This window comes from Stegodyphus dumicola, chromosome 12, assembly GCF_044657685.1.
Source record: "Stegodyphus dumicola isolate Sdum_Otavi_A_Nest chromosome 12, ASM4465768v1".
Lineage (NCBI taxonomy): Eukaryota > Metazoa > Arthropoda > Arachnida > Araneae > Eresidae > Stegodyphus > Stegodyphus dumicola.
Window position 1 is genome coordinate 5616071 of NC_140779.1, and position 24993 is coordinate 5641063.

Consider the following 24993-nt stretch of genomic DNA (forward strand, 5'->3'; position numbering starts at 1 on the left):
AGGTACCTGCTTCAGGATTATGTTGGAGTAAGATTTTTGACACAGTTAATGAACTTACAGAGAAAGAGTTAATAAGAATGGATAAATTAGGAGTTAAGATAAAAAATTATGATGGAGTACCTTTTATGAATGAGGAGCAGAGGTCATCAGATATGGTATGTATTATATATTAGTGAACTTTCTTTTTCTTTTGTTTTTTATATTTTACCAATATTTTTGTAGTTAAAATACTTTTTTTTGAAAATTTAAAATGTACATATATTTTAAATAACAGGGCTATTAGTATCACAATGGGATTTTGTGTCAGTTCACTATAAGCAGTGTAGTCTTTTCAAATTGTTGCTACCAGATATTATCACCCTGTATGATTTTTTAAAGAAATTAAATAATAAAAAAATCTGCTGTGTGTATGTTCCTCAAGTGTAGAAAAAGGATGGTACCCAGAGCCATCAAATTTTAAGTAACATATCCCTCCACCTGAATATGCGCACCTGGAAGGCAGAATTTTGAATTTCGTATTTGTTTTATTATTTTTTATTTTATATTTTGGTTTAACTTTAATAATTCTTGATTAACAAACTCAACAGAGTGAAAGGGAGCATCAGCAACACAGTACAGAATGAAACAATTTTATAGCCAGTGCATGAGACTGTGTATCAGGAATTCTAAAGATGTGCTATTTTTAAATATTTTGTGATTTGCTGTTGAATTGAATTTTATGTGGCGTAACAGCAAAGATCATGACATTTAATAAACTGAGTTGGCACATAAAAAGGATGTAATATAAAGACAAAAAAAAAAAAAAAAAAAAGTCTTTTTATTAGTCATCTTACTAAGATTTACACTTCTTTTAAGTCTGTCTTCTCTACATCTTACTAAGATCTTACTTCACTACATTTTACTAAGAAGATTAGTCATCTTACTTATTTCCTTAGTCATCTTACTAAGAAAACTGAATATTGATATGATGAAAATACTGAAAAAATATTAAAATATATGCCAACACTTAACACTGCATTGGGAATTCTAAACATATGCTGCTGTAGCTTTTAAAAATTTTGTGATTTTGTTGTCGAACTATATGTGGCATAAGTGTAAAGAAAAAGATGCTTAATTATAAAGCTAAAAAGGTAAAAAAAAAAAAGAAAAAAGTGTTAGCAGTAATGAGTGCAAGCTCAGCGACAGCATAAAAAATCTTAATAACTTTTTTTGGGCTATAATTAAAATCCAAAACCTTTCAGACTTTTTTCTTTTCTATTAATTTTTTTAAAGTTTATTACAATTTTCTAAAATTCAAGGATCATACTCATATTAAATATGTACATTGTCTAAATATTTGTGTATACATTTATCTAGGGTGATCCAAAAATCACACGCATCAGACTTTCAAAACTTGTAGAACTTCCAAAATATATATTAATGGCAATCTATAACTGGTGAATGATACAGATAGATCAGGTGTTAAATTGTTTAAGGACTTTAATGAATGAAATATAAAAAAAAAAAAGCTGTTTTCATTTTAAGTTATGATGCTAATAGAAAAGCTTTTGCCATTTAAATCATTTTCCTTGCCCTAAAATGCAACTTAAAATGCTTTACTATTTAAGTGAAATTTGAAATCAAATTATCATTTCATTAATTTAAATTTTGAAATCAAATTATCATTTCATTTTGATTTGTATTTTAATTTTGTATCATTATACTGTTAACTGAAATGTATTAGTGTAGTATTAAATGCAATAAAATATATTCACTTTTGAACTTTATATTATAATTTTATTTTTTACCACAAATATGCTGACTCATTCTTTTAAAAAATACTGTAAAATTTGAGCTCATTGAACCATTGAGCACTATTGAACACCATTTGCATAGAAAGTTAAAAATGTGCCGTCATGTTTATACGGATTAATCTAAACTTTTATTATTAGAATGTGCAGGATTCTAGCAGATGCTTTATATTTTTCCCTTAAAACTCTCTGCTCCATTAAACTTTGTTAGCATTTTAAAATACTTAAAATCTGTTATCAACTGCAGCAGATATTAAACTCAGACATTCAAATCGATGCAGACTGTTTAAGTGAAGGTTGTAACATGATGAGTTTAAATGATAATGAGATGGTAATAAATGGCAGTATTGTTCTGACTTTTTAAGCTGCCTTTTATACATGGCACTAACCCAACCACCAATAACATTCTGTTTGACACGTCTTCAGCCTGTCAATGTGTTCAATGTCTTTCTGATTTTGCTGAGTGAAATTACATTGTACTTACGTTATTTCTTATTTTTTAAAAGTTGTGCATTTGTTATTTAATTCTTGCTCTTGCCAATACATTATTTTTGTATTTACATATTATTCTGTGTGATCTAGTGTATTATTTTCTGATCTTACGAATGCTAAAATTTTCTTTCATACAAATTAATAATTGCTTCTTAACTTTACTACATTTTGTCATATGGAAGGTTTCAGAGAAACCCTTGTTTTTATAAAGCAGGGGAAATCATTAGATAGATAGATATACTTATTAATTTCAATACTTTATAATTTTCAGCTTTTCAAATTACAAATGCAGGTAATAAAGCTTATAAACTACTGAATAAGAAAAAGCAGTTGTGTTAAAATAAAATTATGGAACTTTAAAAATTTGAAACAAAAATTTAAAACAAATAGAAGAAAAACAAGTGGAATTTTTAATTTTATTTGAATGACTTAATTACTAATTTTTTTTAATAATTTTGCATTTTGTTCTTCCCCTTATATATATATTTGAATTTAACAAATATTCTCTATTCGTATAAAGCTAATATAAAATAAAAATTGAGTTAAGAAATTTTAATTGAAAAAAAAATTTTTTTTTAATTATTATTGCTGTGAACTTATTTACAATATCATTTAAATTCTAAGAGCATATGTAAATTAAGTGCACGTATCTAAAACCATGAAAAAAAATATTATTCCAAAAAACTAAATTGCATAAGTGGATAACTCTTGAGCAGGCAGGAGACAGATTTATCAAGGGGAAGTTGCCTCCAAACCTAACTCTTCAATTACACAATTCATGTTTCGTCATCCATATAGGCAAGGGTGAAAGTAAAAGTAAAATTCTAAACCAAAAGTAAAACCAAATGTTGTGAATTACTAAAATTTAAACTATTGGAATTTTGAGGAATTAGCAAGTAAAAGACTAGTATTAAAATTAAATGTCAATTAAGAGTAGAAAAGCAAAGTAATTTAGAAACTCTTGTCTGCAGAAAACTTTCCCTATACGAATTATGCATATAAACCTAAAATAAACTATGTGCAATCTATCAAAATATAAAAATAATAATAAAAAGACTAGTAAATAGCAAGTTTAAATTAAACTTACCTAGTACTACATATTTGAATTTCTGAGTTGGACTTTCATTTGCTAAACTAGATGAAGTTGAATAGTTTGTTACTGCTAACTGTATAAATAGAGGGTGCTAATACAATGCAAAGTTGAATGTAAAGCTGCTACCTGTGAGAACTGTTGTAAAACTAATAAACCGTGCAATGTCTCAAAGAACAAGAGGCAGAAAATCAAGATACAATTAAATTGCTTTCTGGAATGGTTTCAAGTTCTACAGCTAAAAAAAAAAATTCTATTTCTAGAGCTTTTTTGCTAACTCACTGAATGCTAGGAGAGAATATTACATCAACTGACAAGAGTCACAAGTTGGAAAAAGAGAAGTCCAACATTATTCATCAGAAACTGTATAGTGAGGAGGAAGAATCATATCATCATGCAGCTGATAATTGAATAAAAGACATTTTACTTGGCATGCTAAATGAATTCAAGGCACTCAAATTCATAATAAAGATGAAACTTGATTGTGTTACAGAACATTGCCAGAACACACACTGATATTTAAAATTTAAACAGCAGTTGTTTTAAGGAATTGTGGAAATGAGATAGTGTTATTAAAATGCAATATGGACCCAACAATTAAGAAAACAGCACTGGTTATTGACAAAAGCAGATTACCTCGAAGTTTGAAATTTACTTCTAACTTAACAAGAAGAACTGATTCATGATAAATAGTTTTTTTTGGGAGGGGGGACAGCAAACTGAAAAATATCTTTACTATTTAGATATCTGAGGTACATACACATTTCTCTCTGGAAAACATTAGCATCTCTTCCTAAAAATACTTCCTACATTCAGTCCTTAATTTTAGGACATTATAAAAGCTTTTAGAAATTATTACAGAAGAGATGTTCATTGAGTCATGAAGGGAATTGAATGTTGTAAAAATGGAAACACTTCAAAGGAGATAAGATTTTCCCCATGTGTAACGTGTATACGATCCAGTTTCCCTTAGAAAGTCCTCCACAAAGGCATCCCTCCCTTTAGGCAGATAGCCCTCGTGTGCTTTGCTGTAATTAAATACTCCAATCAAAGGAGATAAGAAAGCCAATATGTCTTATAGAGGCTGTGCATATTATAGTTAATGCCTGGGGTTAATCTCTTAAAACCAATTAAAAAGTGCTTTTAAAAATATGGCTTTTATATAGAAGACTCAAAGGAGTTGCAAGCTATAACTAATCTTTCAAATATCTATCAGCGAGGAAAGTTCTGTGGATTCATGTTTTGTCATTTCACAGAAATATTGAGACAGCATGTATAAGAATTGGCTATGAAAGTGTTAAAAGAACTCCAGAACTTGACAATGAATGTGACACAGAAAAAAGTGATAACATATGATCATCAATCAAAAAGTACTGCAAATTCTAAGAAAATTCTTAAACTGAAAAGTGCTGATCAAAAAAACTGTCTGCAGTTTTACGAAATTAAAGAATGCAGTTGAAAAACTGTAGTTGAGCATTGTAAAAACAAACACAAATAGGACATTAAGTAGAAAATTTGTTTATAAAATTTCATTAAAAACATAATTACAAAAATATTTTTTATAAAAATTTAAAAATTGAATTTCCAAATTGCCTAAACAGTTAAATTTTAGTATTAATTTTTAATTATTATTTTGGGATTAATTCATGAATTAACTGTTTATTATTATTTTATTTGAGATGTTTAAAACTAATATTACTCCTAACAACATCCAAATCACTGTTTATTAAACACATTCGCTTAATAAATTGAAATAAGTTTCAAATGAAAGTAATTTTAATAAGTGGCTGGTATTGTGTGCAGTGTGTGTGTATCTATACATGAATGCATGTATGCATACATATATGTAATATAAATTCTGTAGATAACTTGAGATTATGAAACAGGTACGCAAACACACAAGATTACATAATTGAGAAGAAAAAAACTTAGCAGACATGGCTGAAGATAACAAGACACAATGTATTTCTTGACATTTAATGCTTGCAGTACATAATCATACATTATTGGGATCAATAAGCATCCTACAGTTTTATATAACTAATTACAACTCGAGACAGTGGATGAAGTGGAGAAATAAGCATACATGCTTAACATAGCTAGAAGAAGGCAGGAAAGTAAATGCACAATTCAGCAAAAGGATATTTATAGAGCTAGTTTTCTTTGTTTAAATTTTAAACTGCTATTGGGTAAAAAGGATCCACAATGCTACTCTTATTTAATAACATAATGCATGTTAGTTTTCAGATGACACAATTTAAATTTATGTATTGTAGTTTTAAGACAGGAAGGCGACATAGCCATATTAAAATGAGGCATTAAAAAGACTATTGCTTAGTTAAAGTTTGTAGTTTTCCTTCATATTTTGTGTCTCGCAGACATACACACACACGTATATACACTGGTTATCATAAATTAAGGAAAAATCACAAAAATAGCGATAACTCCCTCAAAAATAAGCCAAACTGTGTAAAATTTGAATATGTTGCCAAGTAAGAGTAGCTGAGTAAAACTCCATTATGCAAATTAGTGGCACTGCACTTGGAATATGTCATCTTCGAGGAGCATAAAGTCCATGTTTGAGAGCAAGCCCACATATTTCACAGTGACATGACAGAAATCTGAGAGAGCCAATTCGTAACAAGGATCTCCAGGCATCATTTGCCTGCAGAACTACGACAGAAAGCCATTGGAAGACTAGAGGCAGGACAAAGTCAAACAGAAGTGGCCAGATGGCTAAATGTGAGTTCTTCTGTGGTTCATAGACTTTCGAGGCAATTTCAAATCACAGATTTGGCACCTAGGAGATTTAACCAAGGACAGCCAACTCCTACGACGAGCGCCGATGACCGATATTTGACATTATATGCACTCAGAAATAGAACCGCTACTCCGACTCTTCTTAGATCCTCCCTTGCTGCAGCCTCTGGAAGGTTGGTGTCACGTCAACTGTGCATAGAAGGCTTCACAAAGGGGGTCTGTATGCAAGGCGAACAACCATTTGCGTGCTGCTCAAGTCACGCCACAGGAGGGACCGTTTGCAGTGGACACGACAACATGTCCACTGGACGCCTGAGCAATGGAGGGCTATTCTCTTTACGGATGAGTCCAGGTTTAGTCTAGAATGCGATAGTAGGCGTTATTTGATATGGAGAGAACCTGGAACCCGTTATCATCTGTCAAACATCCGTGAAAGAGATGCATACGGAAAAGGCAGTGTCTGTGTTTGGGGTGGCATCTCTTTGGGTGCACGCACAGACCTACATGTTTTTCCAAGGGGAACCGTGAATTTTTATGTTTATAGGGATGACATCCTTGATGCTTACGTGCGCCCATATGCCGGAACAATAGGTGATGCTTTCCTGTTACAGGACAACAATGCAAGACCCCACAGGGCTTGCATCGTATATTATTGTCTTCAACAGGAAACACTTATGTGCATGGAGTGGCCAGCTCGATCCCCGAACTTGAATCCTATCAAGCACATTTGGGATGCTTTAGGGAGATGTCTAGCTGCTCTCAATCTGCCCCCTCAGACCCTTGTTGCGCTTGCAACTGCTTTGCAAGAGCAATGGCTCTCGCTTCCTATGGAACTGATAGACCGCATAATTGAAAGCATCACTCATCGCTGTATGTGCTGTATTGCTTCTAGAGGCGACCATATTCCATATTGAAGGTACTTTTTCTATAGCAAACTGACACCTTCAATTTCTTCATTTTATACATATGCTAATTTCGATACTACCATAATTGTCTGGTAATTTCTTTTTATGTTTTTTGATACCTTACTATGTGTTGTATATTGTGGGTAAGTTTCATAAAATTCTACATGTAACTTTTTCAGTAATCTTGATTTTTCCTTAATTTATGATAACCAGTGTGTGTGTGTGTGTGTGTGTGTGTATACATACACACATTTTGCATTATATTTGTTAGCAATGCCCATTTCATAAAAATTTAATAGCTTTTAAACTGTTCTGTAAAAAGCACTAAATTATAAATTTTTAATTCAATTTCATTTTTGTATACTGTTTAATTGTATTTAATTTTGGGAAAGGTTTTTTATAACAATAGCTGATTTAAAAGCAATTTCATATACGAGGGCTATCCAGAAAGTAGATTACGTTTTGGAATAAAAAAATAAACAAAGTATAGGAAACAAATTTTATTATATACAGATGAAAGCCACACTCAAATACTACTTTTCTACATAGTCACCATACAAATTAAGGCATTTATCGTAGCAATGTACGAGCTTGGAAATTCCTTCGTCGAAAAATTCGGCCGCCTGCGCCTTCAACCACTTCGTTACCTCTTCTTGCAGCTGTGCGTCGTCATCAAAACGCTGCATAGCCAGCCACTTCTTCATTGCTGGGAATAGGTGGAAGTCGCTCGGTGCCAGGTCGGGACTGTACGGCGGATGAGGAAACAACTCCCACTTAAAAGATTCAAGAACTTTACGAGTGACATTTGCCGTGTAGGGCCGGGCGTTGTCGTGAATCAACAAGATCTTAGAGCTCAACATTCCTCTGCGCTTGTTTTGAATTGCTCTTCTGAGTTTTTGGAGAGTTTGGCAATACCTTTGAGAGTTTATTGTAGTGCCTCTTTCCAGGAAGTCCACCAAAATTACATCTTTTCTGTCCCAAAAAACAGTCGCCATCATCTTCCTTGCCGACATTGTTTGCATGCATTTCTTGGGTTTTTGGGGAGAACTTGTGTGTCCCCACTGCATTGATTGCAATTTCGTTTCACAGTTCACATGTTTCACCCATGTTTCGTCACCAGTAACGATGCGATCGAGTAAAGAGTCACCATCCTTATGGTAAGCGTCCAAAAAGTTCAACGCTGCAGCCATTCGCTGATTTTTGTGGTCCTCTGTCAAGATTTTTGGAATCCATCTTGCACAAAACTTGTGGTAACCAAGCTTTTCGCTGATGATTTCGTGCAACAAACTTCGCGAAATTTGTGGAAAACTCAAAGAAAGTTCCGTTATTGTGAAATTTCGATTTTCACGGACTTTAGCATCGACTTTTTCGAGAAGTTCGGCGGTCACTATGCTGGGTCTCCCACTTCGATCTTCGTCGTGAACATTGGTTCGGCCATTTTGAAATCTTATGACCCACTGACGCACTCCACCTTCAGTGATAATGTTGTCCCCATACACTTCACGAAGCTGCCGATAGATTTCTATCGGTTTACAGTTTTTTGCAGTTAGAAACCTTATTACTCAGCGCACCTCGCAGCTCGCGGGATTTTCAATTAACGCAGACATTTCAAACCGTCACAGTATCTGAACGGAGCACAGCACGAACCTCTCACTAGCACGGCTAGATGCAGACTGAGCTGCGCAACGCTCTGACCCCAAGATGGCCGCGCTAGCCCCGCCCCTAGCGGACACAGACGGAAACGTAATCTACTTCCTGGATGGCCCTCGTATTTGTGCATTTATCTGTTTAGAAACAGGTCTTTTTTTTACATCTTTTACAGCTTTTTTTACATCTCTTTCTAACATCTCTACAGCCGTTTTTTACGTCTTGCAGACATTTTTACACCAAAGCCCCGATGAAGATGTGTCAGGAGATGTAAAATAATTTTTCCTTTATTAATTTTTGCATTTTGCTATTGTGGTAACTTCTGTTTGAATTTTGTTTTTACACAGTATTAGTTCATCTAGGGATTTTGAGAGCATTTGATCATCTCCTAAACATTAAAGCTATGCATACCATTTTGCAAACCTTCATGCATACCGTTTTGTGCTTCTGAAGTAGATTTAATTCTTATTCTTTCTTTTGAAGATTATGATGTCTTCATTTCTTTAATCTTAAAGCCTTGGTTTTTTTTTAAATATCTTTCTTGTTTGCTGCACTTAAAACAATCATTCAGCAGTGTTTCTATCATAGTATTACTCTGATAAATGTCTTTCTTCAGAGAAAATATGCCCTATACTTTTTTTAATGAATTAATTCAAGTTTAATCCAAAAAATTCTTCATTGCTTAGGTATTTTTATTCTGTATCTCCCAATTTGTTGCATAATATAATGCGTCTGATGTGTATTACAATTATTCTATGATACCTAAGTTTCCGTATGTGATAAATGCATGTGTTATTTTGCGTTTGATTTTTTAAAGAATTTTTCAACTTTATTTTTAAATCAAATTTAATATTAATTAATATTTTGTGTATTAATGTTTGTTACTGTTACTAAATTTATAGGAAACTGATGATTCAACTCATTGGACTGATTTATTTCTACGAGCCTTGGAACAAAAAGAAAATGAGATTTCTTCTGATAAATTGAAGCTGTTTAAATCAGTGGAACAGAATTCAGTCAGAGTAAGTGATTTTATTTTATATCCTAATATAAATGCAATTTTAAATTACTATATAAATGTTATGAATGTTTTATGATTAAGTTATAAAATTGGATTTGATGGATAAGCAAATTCGAAACTGATCAGCCAGAGCATTTCATAATTTAAATAAATGCTTATTTTGGTCATCAAAGAAACAGCATCTCAACACACTAAAAGCGACACTCTTATTTTAGGAGATTATAAAAATTCTGTTGTCATTCCCTTCTTTCCATCAATTAGCTATAAAGTTGCACATATTTTGCAGAAATTTAACTTTCGGGTTGTTTATTCTCCCATCAATAAAATTCCGACTTCTATACTCAAGGACCCCATTCCGGATATGAATTCCTGGGGTATTTATAGGATTCCTTGCCAGTGTGGTTTAATTTACATTGGCCAAACTAAGAGAGCTTTAAAATTTCGTGTCAAGGAACATGAGGCATATGTTAGAAAAAAGGAAACACAGAAGTCTTCTGTTGCGCAGCATTGTTGGTCCAAAAATCACACTTTCAATTTTTCTGCTGTCAAAATTATTCAAAAAACATCTTCCATTGGAGAACTGGATTTTCTAGAGGCATTTCACATTCATAAAAATCTTTCTGTTCTAGTTAACGATCCTAATTCCAATTCCAAATTTGCCTTCGACCTTTAAAGAAATTATGTATTAGTTCTGGTTTCACCAACAGATGGTGCCATTTGCTTATTCTTGTCCAGGCTTTCTTATCTTATCTAATCATTTTTTCCTATCTTGTTCATTTGCGGTTTTGCAGCTGAGGATGGTGGTTCGGTAAAACCATCGAAACTAGTCCTGTGGAAATTTTGTAAATATAACGCTGATTTTTGTTGTTTGTCTTGTGAATTATATTTATTTGGCATGTTATTGTGTCTTAATTACAAACATATTGCAAGATTAACAGTTTTGTTGTCCCCACATAGTGATATGTTTTTGCTTAAAAAAAAAAAATGGGAGGGATGCAGAAATTTGGCACTGCACATATCCTTGGCATGTAGTTCTGGACATGAACAAGTGCAACTTAAAGTCTGAATTTAGAATTAAGAATTTTTTCTTATTTATTTCATATTTGGCAAACTAGAACTGAAATTTTGTTTAACTACTCAATGATTTAAAAGCAATGTGCTTGCCACTTGGCAACAGACTCATTGGTTTAAAAGAAATGTGTTGTCACTACTGGAAGTAAAATATTTTTATCTTCCATGTTCCAGTATGCTGCACAGAAACAAGCCAAATTGCTTGTTTCTAAATAGAAACTATAATTTTAATTGTAATTTTTTCAAAATTGTTTTAACTGTATTTGGTATTTTATTTTTCAATTTTTATTGAAAATATTTTGAAGTTTTATTATTTTTTCTTTACCGCGAAGTGAAATTAATTAAATGAAAAATCTACCTCTAATTAAATTCAAAGAAATATGTTTAAATGAAATGCTGCAAAAAATGTGTATAATTTAATGTTCCATACAAGAAAGTCATATGGCATCTGCATCAGTTTTTTTTTTTTTTTTTTTTTTTCTTCTTTTTTTTTTTTTCCTCTCTTTCCTTTTTCTTCCTGAAAGAGAAGCCAAATGCATGCCAAGACTCAATGATAGCACCATCTGGTACTAAGTGCGTATGTATGTGTGTTTGTGTGCAGACAAGAATAACTGAATACACACACAGAGATATTATTAAAATACTACTGCCAAAATGTGTGGCAGGTGTATAATGGAAAATAACACAGCAAAAATGTTCTAACGTCTGTCTTTAATTAAACAATTTATCTTCACTTGTATTTTTTTGGCTTGTTTCCTGCACAGATTTATCATCTTTTCTGCGACATTATTTCACTGGTTAAAATCGACTATCTCTTCCCACATCATTCACATGTTCACTGTAGACACATCATTCTAGTTTTTTATTAGGCATTGCCCAGAACTTAAAGTAGTTAGTGAAGTTGACTGCTGTACCAATAAACTTGGGCTCAAATCCTGGAGAAGGCATAGATGTTTGTAAGCACATAGTGTCTGTGTGGTAAGAGGGCATTCAAAATACGTAGCGAGTCTCTCGAGAGTTTGGTGGTATGGAAGGAGGAATGGGAAAGCCTTGGACTCCCCAGATGTTCTCCTTCAACATGAGGGCAGAAGCTTAAGAATTAACTGGGTTTAGCAATACTGCAATTACTTGTGGTTCTACAAAGGTGCTGGCCTAGCTTCTACCTGTATCTGTTTTCCATTATCCAGAACCTCCTGCCATTAAGAAATTGTGGTACAGTAGAATTCCAGAAACCCACAAAGCTTGGGACCAGAGGTTGGGCGGATTTCAGGAGTTAAATCATAATATTCAGATTAAAAGTGCAAAATAAATAAGGCATATTAGATACATTTAATTAAATTATTATATACATTATTGCAATAACTTATTATATTCATTAAATTATTATTACATATATAAATTGATTATATTATTCATTGTATTATATATACACAGCTTCGAGGTTTGCTGATTTCGCCTCATTCAAAGATTTCCGGTTTCGGATTCCGGTGTTAGAATCACTGTTGCTGTAAAATTTCAACAGCTTTTCTTTATTTTTTCATATATCATACACAATCGTATCACAATTCCATATGATTCTGCTATAAACTGAGGAGTAGCACCTGTCTCCATCTTTTGGAGAATTTGCACATTTTGCTTTACTGTCAATGCAACGTGTTTACGTTTTTCACCTTTGCAGGCAGTAAAACCATGAGTGCGTTTCTAATCTGTAATTGTATTAAAAAGGCTGAAATTTAAAATAATCTTAACTTATCCACAAAATATTCGGATAAAAAAAAGGCAACACTAAATAATCTGGGGAAATAAAAAAGCTCAGAAAATACAACAGCATGAATCGTGAACTTGAAAGAAGAGTTGAGTCTATCGTCTGCTTTCTTACCTCGATGCAGATTAGAGCGGAAAAAAACTTTTATCATGATGGGAATAATTTGGTATTTCCATTATGACTCATTATTATTCGGTAATTATGACGTCATTATTCGGTAAGTATTTTTTCTTCGGTATTTCGTACTCAATGCTGCGGTTTCTGGAACCTATAAACTGAATGTTTATATTTTGAGAGGCAACGCAAATTTCAGAAGTTGGCGGATTTTCGGTATTTGACTGTATTTGTTTTGGAAATTTTTTAGCTATTGTCATATTACCTGTAATCATTATATATATTCAGTGCCATTTTTGTACATCATGAGCAAAGGTCAGCTTGACTTAGCCAAAAGACTTGTACTGGATTCCTCATTTCTCACACTCCTGAAGTTATAATAAATAAGATAAGTTATTTTATAGCAACTCACCTCCCAGACGATGCAGTGGTTAGGGGAGCCTGACTGCGATACCGAAGGGCCCAGGTTTGATTCCCGTAGAAGACATGGATGTAAAATTGTATATCCCTTGGTAGGAAGTAATGTTGGCCACCTATTAATTAAAAGTGCCTCAACAATAAAATGGTCACCACTTCTGGCAATAGGAATGGCCAATGCCATTATAAGCAAGTGTCTGCCATTGGGGGGGGGGGGAATTATAACAACTCTGTGTATAATGAGACTCATGGTGTAAAAATGTTCTCCAATGAAGAAACTTTTAAAAACTGCCATTTTTTTATGGTAAGATATCAGACATCTTAAAATAAAACTTTGCATAAGGCAGATTAAGAGAAATACAGATGCAATATAACTTTATTTAAAATTATTAAATTCTCTTTTTATATAACATAAATAGCAATCTAATTTCTAAATTGACTAAATAGTAATTGCACTCGATGATACGCAATGTGTAATGAATGGCAACTAATATGTGCACTGTTTTTAATTAACAGTAAAACAATATATATTTCAAAGCGAGTTATTACCTTAAATGTATCAGTATCTACAAGAGGTAACAACGATTTCATTTCAGCAAGCAACGGCTCACTAAGTCTTCTAGGATCTGTAAACTGGCCTGCAATTACACAAAAATTATCATTCACTGATATGCATTACACATACAAAAGAATAGAAAAATGAACGGAACCTTATTTTTAATTTCATTAAGTATTGTGGAAATGGTGAAGAATTTTTTTCATGCTGATTAAATGGCTTCTGCATATAAACAAGGGGAGTAGACTGTTATAAACCAATAGACTTCTTTACCATTTAAGTTTTAGAAACATAAATCAAGATTTGAAGAAATGCATTAGTATGAAATTCACATTTTTTCTAATTATATATATGGGAGAGGTTAAACTAGTTTTGTATGACGTGATTTTCTTTTACAATATTTTGTTTTTAATTTCTGAAAATAATGTGTTTGTGAAGTATTCAATTTAAGAGTATGCTGATTTTTATTTTTTTAGTCTCAGCCATCTTGGGATGAGATATTTTTTGTAATGTCTCAGCAGAATAAAGGAGAAATTCAGGAAAGACTATTTAATCATACTAATGGTGCTACAAAATCTCATCGTGATATTTTATGCAATATACAAAAGATGGTGAGTGCGTATTTAATATTTTCCTTGTATTTTAATATGTTTGTGAGTCTGTCAGAAGTCAAATATCTTGGAGCAAAATTAACTTGGATTTTTTAGAACAAAATTTTAAATTTGTACTCTTACAACATAAACTGAGATTTGTTTTAGCAGCATTTCATTATACATGCAATGTTAAATCTCCTTAAACTTTGAAATGGATAAAACAGCTTCTATGGTGCAAAAGTCTTGTATTGCCTAAATTCATTAGTCATTCTCCTACAATGGCTGTCACACATTATTCTGCATTTCTATTTGCTCAATAAATGGATTTTTCAGTTTTAATCATTTTTAGTCTTTAATTGATTATGAGTCGTATCATTATGATAAAAGTATTTTTCTAGTTATAGGGATTTTTATCTACAGATTATGCAATCTGTAACCACAATTATGTATTTCTTGATAACACTATATTTTAAAACTAGGATTTGAAATGAAAATTCTTCATAGGTATCAAGTAACTTTTTTTCTTGGTATGATGTACTTCTTGTTGTGGTAAAAGAAGTTTTAAAAGAGATTGAGGAAGAATCATTATTGAAGAAGTCGGAAGGTAATCCATCAAAAATGAAATGTAATTCTACTCTTTACCATCTTGAAAAAAGTGTAGAAAAAGCAATAAAGAATGAACATGCTGCTGCAGCTAAAAATGAACCATGCTTTCTGAAGGTAACTGAATGTTTTTAATTGCACATTGATTTATTCATTATATATTTTTTATATGATATAGTATGCAACAAGATTTTTAGGAGAGCTATATTTGAGTCTTCCTTAAATCGTGTAATTGGATAGAGGAATTATGAAAATTTAAAAAATAGCAATGTTTGGGAAGCAATTAAAATATGTATATTTATTAATAAGAGAATACCAGGTAATAATCTTCTGTAGTTTTTTTTTTTTTTTTTTTTTTGGAAATTAGGAATTCTATGTTGCTTTAAAGAAAAAAATGGAGGTATTAGTATACATTGCCTTTTTCGAAAATTTGCTGAAAACTTTGATATAATTTTGATTCTTTTCTTCAACTAAATGTTTTCATAAGCTTAGCTTTTTATGTTCTAGCACTTAAAGCAGGCATCTGCAACACATGGCCATGGGCTGTATGTGGCCCATGTGCTGATTTTATATGGCCTGCGCTGACTTTTTCAGAATCTTTGAATCTGTCACATTAGCTGTTTAATTGATTTAATTGTAAGCAACAAATGCTGTTAGTTGTAATGAATAAACTTGCAAAAATTGTTATTTTCAGAATTTTTTTACCTATTTTTAAAACTTTTTATTCTTATTGTCATCCCCCCCATGGGAATTTCAGTTTAGTTTGATTAATTCTATTTGCAAAGAAATTAGTGATAATTCAAAATCATTAAATAGAGAAGAGAAAATTCACAAGTTTGCTTTTTGGTTTTTAAAAATCACTGAACCTAGTTTTAAATTCTTGACTCAAAGATTTCAACTCATCTACAAATGAATTGCAATCAAAATCATTTCTGTGGTTGGCAAGTGCAGGAAAATAGTAAGCATCATGCCACCGACCACTGGCAAACAGTCATTTGCCAGTTTTCATGCTATACCAATTTCCATTTCACTTTCATATATTTGTGAATTTGTGATCAAACACTAATTATAATGGCTTCATTAAGTAGAAACTACAAGGCACACATTTTAAGAGAACATTTACAAAGGTCAAATAAGAACAGATGAGTTGCAAAATTTTAAAAACAATATATCTGTACAACCGATACTATTCCATCAACATAATGATATAGCTGACAACACTGTTTGTGCAAGCTTTATTATTGAAGAAATTTTGAAGCACTCAAAACCGTATTCCAAAGGCGAGTTTGAAAGAAATGCCTTACTTCTGTCACAGAAATAGTGTGCCCTGGGGAAAGCAATTGAATCAAACACAGCAAAACTCTATCAATGATTGGATCAAACACAGCAGTTGGTGCCCAAATAAAATTAGAATTATCTGATAACAAAACCACCGAGGATTTGTGTGCAAAATCAACTAAATTTGTACATGTGATGGGCATGATAACTTCTGCATAAATTTAGTTAAGCTGAGATCACTAAATTACCATCAGTTTCAAGAATTTATAATTGACATTCATTCTGAGATTAAGATCTCGCATTTTACTGTGAAGTGCATTGGCTAAGTAAGGGGCAAATGTTGAAGCATCTTTATGATTTGGAAGATAAAGTATCTGCTTTCAATGGATTTGAAAAGAAAATATATTTGGAAGCTAGAAAGCAAACCCTGGCTGTGTAATCTTCCACTTCTTTTTAGTGTTACAACATATCTCGGTGAACTTGGTGCTGTGTACAAACTCAGGAACAGTAGATTCATAAGTTTTACGGACATAACAAATCATTTCAGAATAAGCTTCAACACTGGGATAATTAATTAAAGGAAGATGATGCTTACAATTTTCCTGCACTTGCGAACCACAGAAATGATTTTGATTGCAATTCATTTGTAGATGAGTTGAAATCTTTGGGTCAAGCATTTAAAATAGGTTCAGGCAAACCAAAAGGCAAACTTGTGAATTTTCTCTTCTCTGTTTAATGATTTCGGATTATCACTAATTTCTTTGCAAATAGAATTAATCAAACTACAAGAGACCCTTATTCTGAGGACAAAAATCAAGCATATATTACACTAAGTAACATTTATAAAAACTATTTCCCATGTGACAAGTTTCCAAATCTGGCTGTTTTTGCCCAGAAAGATATGATCCTATTTGGAAGCATTTATAAATGTTAACAATATTTTTCAAAGATAAAGTTTGGAAAATCTGAGACGAACTGGCAAATTACTGGTGGGCACCTGGGAAACATGCTAGTTTCAACATCCGCATATATCCCTCAGTATCGACAATCTCGTGTTAACCATGAAGTCGCAATCATTCCATTAAAAAGCTCTGTTTTATTAATATTATTTAAGAAAATTATCTTATTTTGTATTTTATATTGTCGTAGAATTTTATGGTGTGTGTGTGGGGGGGGGTTGAAGTAGTAGAGAGGTTGAGCTAATTAAGATGTTTTTATTTTTTACATTTTCATTTAAATAACTTTCATAATATTTTCATAATTCATGCAATCTGGAGTAGTTTAGGATTTATTTATAATTTCATAGAAATAAATCCTAAAGTACTCAGGTCCGTGTAATGTTTCTAATTCCTAATCTGGCCCATACTTTTGTAAAGTTGCACGTACCTGATTTAAATCACATCATCTTAACAAGTTCTTACTATTAATTAGTGTCAACAAAGGCATGTGATTCATTCAGTATTTTCAATAATTACTGTTTTTTAATGTGTATGTGTATATATGTGCATGTGTTTAAACTGTATTATTAGGATTAGAAAATTTCTTGCCAGATTAGTTATCGCTTTAGCTACTGTTTTTAAATTTTCTTTTAATGTAAAACATGCTTTTAAAAAACTATAAATGCTTTTGAAATATAAACATCCTTATTAAAAAAAATAATAATAATTCTTTTTTAGGGTTTTAAAGTAAAGTCTTGGATTGATCTGCTTCCAAGTCAGGATGGAGCTAAAAAATTATTAATGGAAGAAACTTGGAATAGAAGGAAGGAAGACCAACTTTTAGATTCTGTAGTTAATGAAAGGAAAAAGGTGAAATTTGAAAAAGTTTATTAAAATATACAGTAATTTATTTTTAATGTGATTTTTATAACATGTATTTTTTAAAATTCAAGCAAAATTACAATAAATGCAAGATATATGCATGGAAAAGTTTTATTAGCATATTATTTTAGAAATGCTGTATAAAGAAGTATTGGTAAGTAACATTCTTAATTTTATGTAATTAGAAATGACATTTTAGGGCATTTATAAGAGAATTGAATAAGGACATATTACTTTAGTTCAAGTAATGCTGAAAACATGTACAAGGCTAGAATGATCAAATCATAGCTTTACCCTCTCAATCTTCAAGTTATTTGTTGGTCTGACTACTTATGAAAGTTTTTTTTTTTTTTTCAATGTTCTTATATTTATATCTCTGAGGTGCTGTCCCTCAAAACAGGGGTGGGAATTAGAAGTCCAAACTTCTTGAGGCTCTGGCAACCATTCTTCCATTAAATACATGGACAAGACAACAACTTATCGAACTTGGCTTTTTTAATCAACAGCAATTATATTCAAAGTGTAGAAGGAAGCTCAGTATATTGTATCTTTGTCACAGACATTTTCTATGTTTAATATATTATAAAATGAATACTTAAAATTTTGAAATTCCATTCACCATATCAAAAGTTGAACTTTTATTTAAAATTAAACTGAATATTATTACTCTTTGAATATTTGTTTAAAAGCTGTTTAAATCACATTTACTTAATAAAAGCAAAATAGTATTTTTTTTTTTTTTTTTTCCAATTTTGAGATGCACATCTTAATTTCAATGCAATCAACAGAAGGGAAAAAAATCTTTGACATAAATCAGATAAAAGTAATTGAAATAAAATGCTGAAATACAGCTGCCAAATAATTATTAGTAATTATCTTAATATTAAGAACCATAATATGTTTATTTAAATTATAATCTAAAGAAATTAATTACTTCAGAATGATTAGTAGTAATAGGAGAAAATCTGCAATCCTAAGACTTCATTGATTGTAAAACACACACCAATTTTGGTGATGCTTATTATATGGGAATAAAAGGTACACTTTAAAAAAATGATATATAGATTTATAATAATGAATGGTTTAATGAATTGCAAAAATAAATACATTATCCACCCTTTTGATATTTCTGTTTTTGATATGTTACATAAACAATTAATTAAATCTTATGAAACTTTCCATATTTAATATTTTAAGATTGTAATTGTAATAACTATTATACAAAAAATTCAAATTAAATTTTGTAGAAGGTTTATAAAAGTTATTTCATTGGGATATGTAATGACTGTTAATTATTATTTTTAAACAATGTAGCTCATATTATCTCTAATTTGTAAATCTCTTAATTTTTATCATTTAATTCAATCTATTTTGAAGTTTACACTGTAAATCTAAGTTGTAATCACTAGTAATGCAGAGTTAAAGATATAAAGTCTTTGGAAGCAAAAAAGACAAACAACAAAATTTGATTTTACAATTTTAAATGAAATTTGTCAAGTATCTTGAAGATCTGAGAACAGTCAAACCTCACTTAATGTGTACCTTCCATAACAAGTGATTTGCATACCGAGCAAAACAAAATGTAAAAAAAAAAAAAGGCTTCCTTAACAAGTTTTACAGAGTAAATCATGTGGAGACATTGGGATATCACATGCAAGATCTCAGTTATCAGTCTGTATTTAACACTTATTCAGTTAGCATCTTACTGTTGCCTATGAAAATTGTATTTAGACACATTCTTCTTCTTGAGCTACACAGCTGGCTACAGACCAAGGTTGCCTCTTCGAGTTTTCTCCATCTGATTCTATTTGGCACCACAGCTTCCCATTGTTTTACTCCTATAGTTTCAAATTCTTTTCCACAGTATCTAGTTATCTAGTGTCTGATCTTCCTTCTCGTCACTTCCACTCTATTTTTGAAAAGGTTATCTTTTTAGAAGGCAATGCATCATCATATCTATAAATACATGGCCTAGCCATTTAATACAAGATGCCTTTACAGTTTTGACAATACCAGGTTCATTATATTTCCTATAGATTTCATGGTTATATAATGTTCTCCAGAGTTTATTTTGCTTCACCTGTCCAAAAAATTTCCTCAGAATTTTTCTTTCAATATCAGTAGCAGATCTTCCTCTGTCTTGTTACGTGTCCAGCATTCTTTTCCATACAGGGCCACAGGTCTTATCACTTATATAAACTTACTTTGGTTTTTATTCTTATTAAACTGTATTAAAGTTGGCTTCTAAGTCCATAAAAACATCTGTTAGCTATAGATATCCTGTTTTAATTTCAATTATAATGCCATTGCAGCTTGAAATCATTGTACAGAGGTATTTGAACTGTTAAACAGTCTCAAAAGTATAATTTTTTATCTTTAAAAGGGGTAGGTCCATGATTTTACCTGTTACCATCATAAATTTTGTTTCATCCTCATTGATTGTTAGACCCATCTTCCCTGCTGTATATTCTAGCAAGAGAAATGCCTCAACAACAGTGTGTTTAGATCATCCAGTGATATCAGTGTCATTGGCAAAACCTAGCAAGTGAATTGTTCTTTGTAAAGTAGTTCCTCTTGTGTGTAACTGAGAGTCTGGCTTGGGTTTTTTTCTGTACCAAGTTAAACAGCAGACAAGAAAGCGAGTTTCCATATTGCAGACCTTTCTCAGTATAAAAAGGCTGTGAGAAAAAAGATAAAGGTTTAATTCTGCATTTCAAACTCCTAAGTGCAATCTTTGCAAGGCTGATCAGTTTCCTTGAGTTGTTAAATTCCAGCACAGCTTCAAGTAATCTTTCTCTATTTAAACTGTGACACGCAGCTTTAAAATCAGTAAACAGGTGATAGGTGTCAATGTTATATTCCTTTGTTTGTTTCAAAATTTGTCTGATAAAGTGTATCTGATCAATCATTGTTTTTCCTTTCTGGAAACCACACTGGTAGTTCCCAATAATTTTAGAAATATATCTCTGCAATCGTTTATAAAGTATGGAGGAGAAGATTTTATAAACTTTATTCAATATACAGTCAAAAGTCGTTAATTCGGACACCCATAATCCGGAAGGATCTATAATCCGGACCTCAAAGCTAAAAACTTTCTGCGCATGCACCGCGTTGACATATGCGCATAGGCATTTACGCGTGCACGTAAGACCTTTTACGACTGTGCATGTGTGCAAGCACAGAATACGTATTCGCTTGCGCGTTTTATGTATAACGGACGGTATAAGCTAAAATTATCTACTTATCTATTTCGGTTAATGTTGATGATTGTGTTGTTCGTTAATCTTCGAATTGGATCCGGCTTATTATTTTTTGCAGACTGTAAGAGCAATTTTATAAAAGTAAACTTGAACTTTTGATTATGTCAAATAGAATTTCTGATTCTGGAGCTCCCAAAGGATCGTACAAAACGAAAGTATGTTTCAACGTCCATCAAACAAAAAGTGGAATTCCTGCAAAAAATGGATAAAGACATGAAGAATATGACAGGGAGGTTAGTGAAAACAAAAAAATTTCGATTGAAAAGTTAGTCGGTATTCTCGGCACAGCAATTAACAGGACTTGAACAGCGAAACTTTGTAACTGAACAAGAAATTATGTCTGTTTATAGAATTAAAGAGAAAGTATTATCACATAAAACGAAGCAACTTAAACAACTTGCATTGAAAGAAATGTTTAATAAAGTAAACAAATAAATATTAAGCTTTTTTTTTTTTTTTTTTTGTAAATTTTGATACCATTTAGATTATAATTGTTCTTTATTTCATAAATTACGGTTTCATATTTTTAATTTTAGAATTTCTGCATGCCATCTTACGAGATTTAAACTGATGATCTATAATCCGGAAAAATCGATAATCCGGAATCGCCGAAGTCCCGACGAGTCAGGATTAACGACTTTTGACTGTAGTAATTTCTCTGTAATTGCAACATTCCAATTATATATATACATACATACATATGACAAAAAGAATCCTTCTTCCCACTCAGTAGGCAACATAGTTCCTGTGTCCATATGTCATGAACAATGCAATAGATTGCTTTAGTTACTTTAATTTCATTTAAATTTAATAGGCCAGCTTTGATACCATCTGGTCCAGCTGATTTATTAATGTTTAGCTTTTTGATTGCACGTTTAACATCATAGAAGGTTGGAGGACTGAGTTCCATCCCTTCATCCTCGTCTTCACAAGTGAAAGTTAAATAGTATGTTATGTGTAGTAGTCTCCTCTTCATTATCTCTACCTGCAAGCACATTTTTGCAATGTTCTTGCCATCTTCTTCCATATCTCTGGCAATTTCTCCATTTTCTTTTACTGGCTGTAGTTCTCACATTAAATTGGGCTCTTGCGTTAAACCACTGGTTACATTTCTTCACAGAATATTCAAGTATTGTTTTCTCAGCAGTTTCAAGTATGATTTGTTTAAGACTATGACACCATTCTCTTTTGGCAAGCTTTCCTCATCAGCTGATGTTTTTTCACATTATTCTTTTTTGTACTTCCTACATATTTAAGATTTTTTTATTATTTAGTTGTTCAATGTCAAGCCCTCAGATCTATGAGAACATAGCCAATTTGTTTTCGAGTTCTGCCATCAGGAGATCACCAAGTGGCTTTGTGTATATCTTTATTGTTGTTGTGTGTCCAATCAACTTATTATAGTCTTAATCCATTATTACTCGCCTCTTTATGTACATTTGTGAAAATGTATAACTACCTAAGCCAAGTAAGTATAAGGATTATCATTGTGTTTATGCATAAAGTTTTGTGTTTTTTAAGATTGCATGGAAACTATTGTCATCTCAAGCATATATTTGCAAGAATGTTCAAACTGTGTGTAAGATAATTGAAATATATTAATAGAATTAGATATTCAGGAAATGCTAATGCTAGTAATATCTGTATACTTACAAACATACATAATCTATGCTTGTGATGTTTTATTTTATGTAGGATCACAAGGATAGTATGTGGAAAGATGTTTTTCCATTAGCTGTTGAAGTATGGAAGAAACAAATTGGGCATTACTTAAATGTAGAAGAGGTATCATGCATCAAAAGTGAAGAAAATGAAGTATGTACCTGAATGAAAGCAATTATATTTTTTCCTAGTGCTTAATTATTACCTTATCAACCATTAAACCTTCAATAATCAGTGTGATTTAGTGTCAACTATAAATAAGTGTAACATAACAACACTCATAACATCTCGTTTTTGCTTAATGTAACCTCGATTGATTCTCAACAAGCCACTTTTTTGTTCTTATGAATAAGGATACAAATTAATTACAACTGTTATTATTTTTCCCTCTTACATTTTGAAAAAAAATTAAAATTTAGAGCATTCCTTCTATAGAACAGCAAACAGTGGATTATTTTCAAAGTTATGTAATCCTGCCATCAAAAAATGTGTGTATTAATAGGTATGATATAGTCAGCTGGGTATGATTGACAAAACAGTAACAGTTTTCTAGACCGAGCTTTTGGCAAAATCAGAGAGCCTAACAAAATAGTAGAAATCAGCAAAAATGCAATTAAATTTTTGACAGTAATTAAACTTTAGCCACGGCTAAAAATACCTGATTCTATACACAGTGAACTATTTTCTGTTCCTGTTATGCTTATAAACTCTATTCAACCATGCCATGTTGTGCTTAATTTGCATAATCCTTACTTGTACATCATCTTGAAATTTTATGGATTTGAATTTCAAGTTGTAAGCAGAACTCTTCAAATCAAAAACTAAGAAAAGAAAAAGATACGAACATTACTTTTGCAATGCTTGCTGTTAAGAAAATAATTTTATTTCAGCTGATTGTTGTGTAGCAACAGCCCCCTGGGGGGATCGACATAGAGAACTCTGCGAAGCTACTGGTTAGGATCTGTACCTAGGCAGTCTTAGCCATAGGGTATACAAATTATGAACCTAGGGATTCTAAAGGCCCTGGAACGATCTCTTATTGGTTGGCCCATGAGTCTGGCATGTCCTAGAGTTCAAGGTTCTAGTAGCCCGGGATGGCATGCCAGATTCCGCCTGGTTGTGGCACTCCAGGTATTTCTGGGTGGTATCCTTGGGCAATGGGCAGCCTGTGTGGCTGCAAATCAATGTGCATTGGTGCCAATCTCTCCAAGGTTCAAGGACAGGGGTTGAACCCCTGGGGCTGGTTTGTCGGGTGGTTTTTGACTCATAATGCTCTACTTTGAGATGGGAGAAGGAATGCATGATAAGGTAAGCTTGTTTCAGTTGGACAACAGCAATAATTTTTAGTTTTCTTGCTTGGCTAGCAACATTTATGAACAATGTGCTAAAGCAATACAATTCTCCCAATAACAGAACAAATTATTGAAACAATACTACTTTCACAATCCACATAAAGTAACTCTATTTTGATATAATTATATATTTATATTTGTTATTTATTTATTTTTTATTATTTATCTTAGCCTCCCATCCACAGTACCCATTTAATAGTGCATGTGGAATTCCCACATTTCTTAAATGTGCTATACTAGTAAAAGAGGTTGGTGACCACTGCTTTAGAGAATTAAACAATTAGTGCCAAAGAATCTCGACTCTCCACATTTGATTATGAAAAAGTATCACATGCACAAGTATAAAAGATACAAGAAAAAAAGGTCTAAAGGTCCAGATTTTGGATCATTCTGGATATTGGACTTTGTAATGTATCTTACTTTAATATGTTTACTTCTTCTGTTAATAATACCATTCTTAATGCATTTAATTGCACTTTGGCTATCAAGAGTTCTCTAATATGGTCTGTGGCTTCTAATGCAGTTTAAGATTAATGGCTGAAGTAATTGTTTAAAATTAGATTCTCTATGAATGTATGAATATTTAATTATGTATACCAATGTAATGTTTGTAGTCAATAAAGTGGCTGCTATTTGTTACCTTGTACTTCAGTTCACAGGGTCTCCTCATATAGAACTACACATCCAGTGGGACCTTCTACATGTTTCTCATTCACCTGCATAATCTGAAATACAGAGAAACTAATAACTTTTCTGTTGAAGGTAGAATTATTTTCCAAACATGTGTAATGAAAACC

At 31.9% G+C, this 24993-nt stretch overlaps 1 protein-coding gene across 1 annotated transcript in view; it reads left to right on the forward strand.

The window, feature by feature from the left end:
• Positions 1-24993, forward strand: part of LOC118197442 (uncharacterized) — a 576327-nt gene that overhangs the window by 158014 nt on the left and 393320 nt on the right. The window contains exons 35-40 of the mRNA XM_085827453.1: positions 3-155; positions 9587-9706; positions 14105-14239; positions 14726-14941; positions 17779-17910; positions 22878-22997. Coding sequence (XP_085683579.1) covers positions 3-155; positions 9587-9706; positions 14105-14239; positions 14726-14941; positions 17779-17910; positions 22878-22997 — 876 coding nt within the window. The remainder of the gene's footprint in view (positions 1-2; positions 156-9586; positions 9707-14104; positions 14240-14725; positions 14942-17778; positions 17911-22877; positions 22998-24993) is intronic.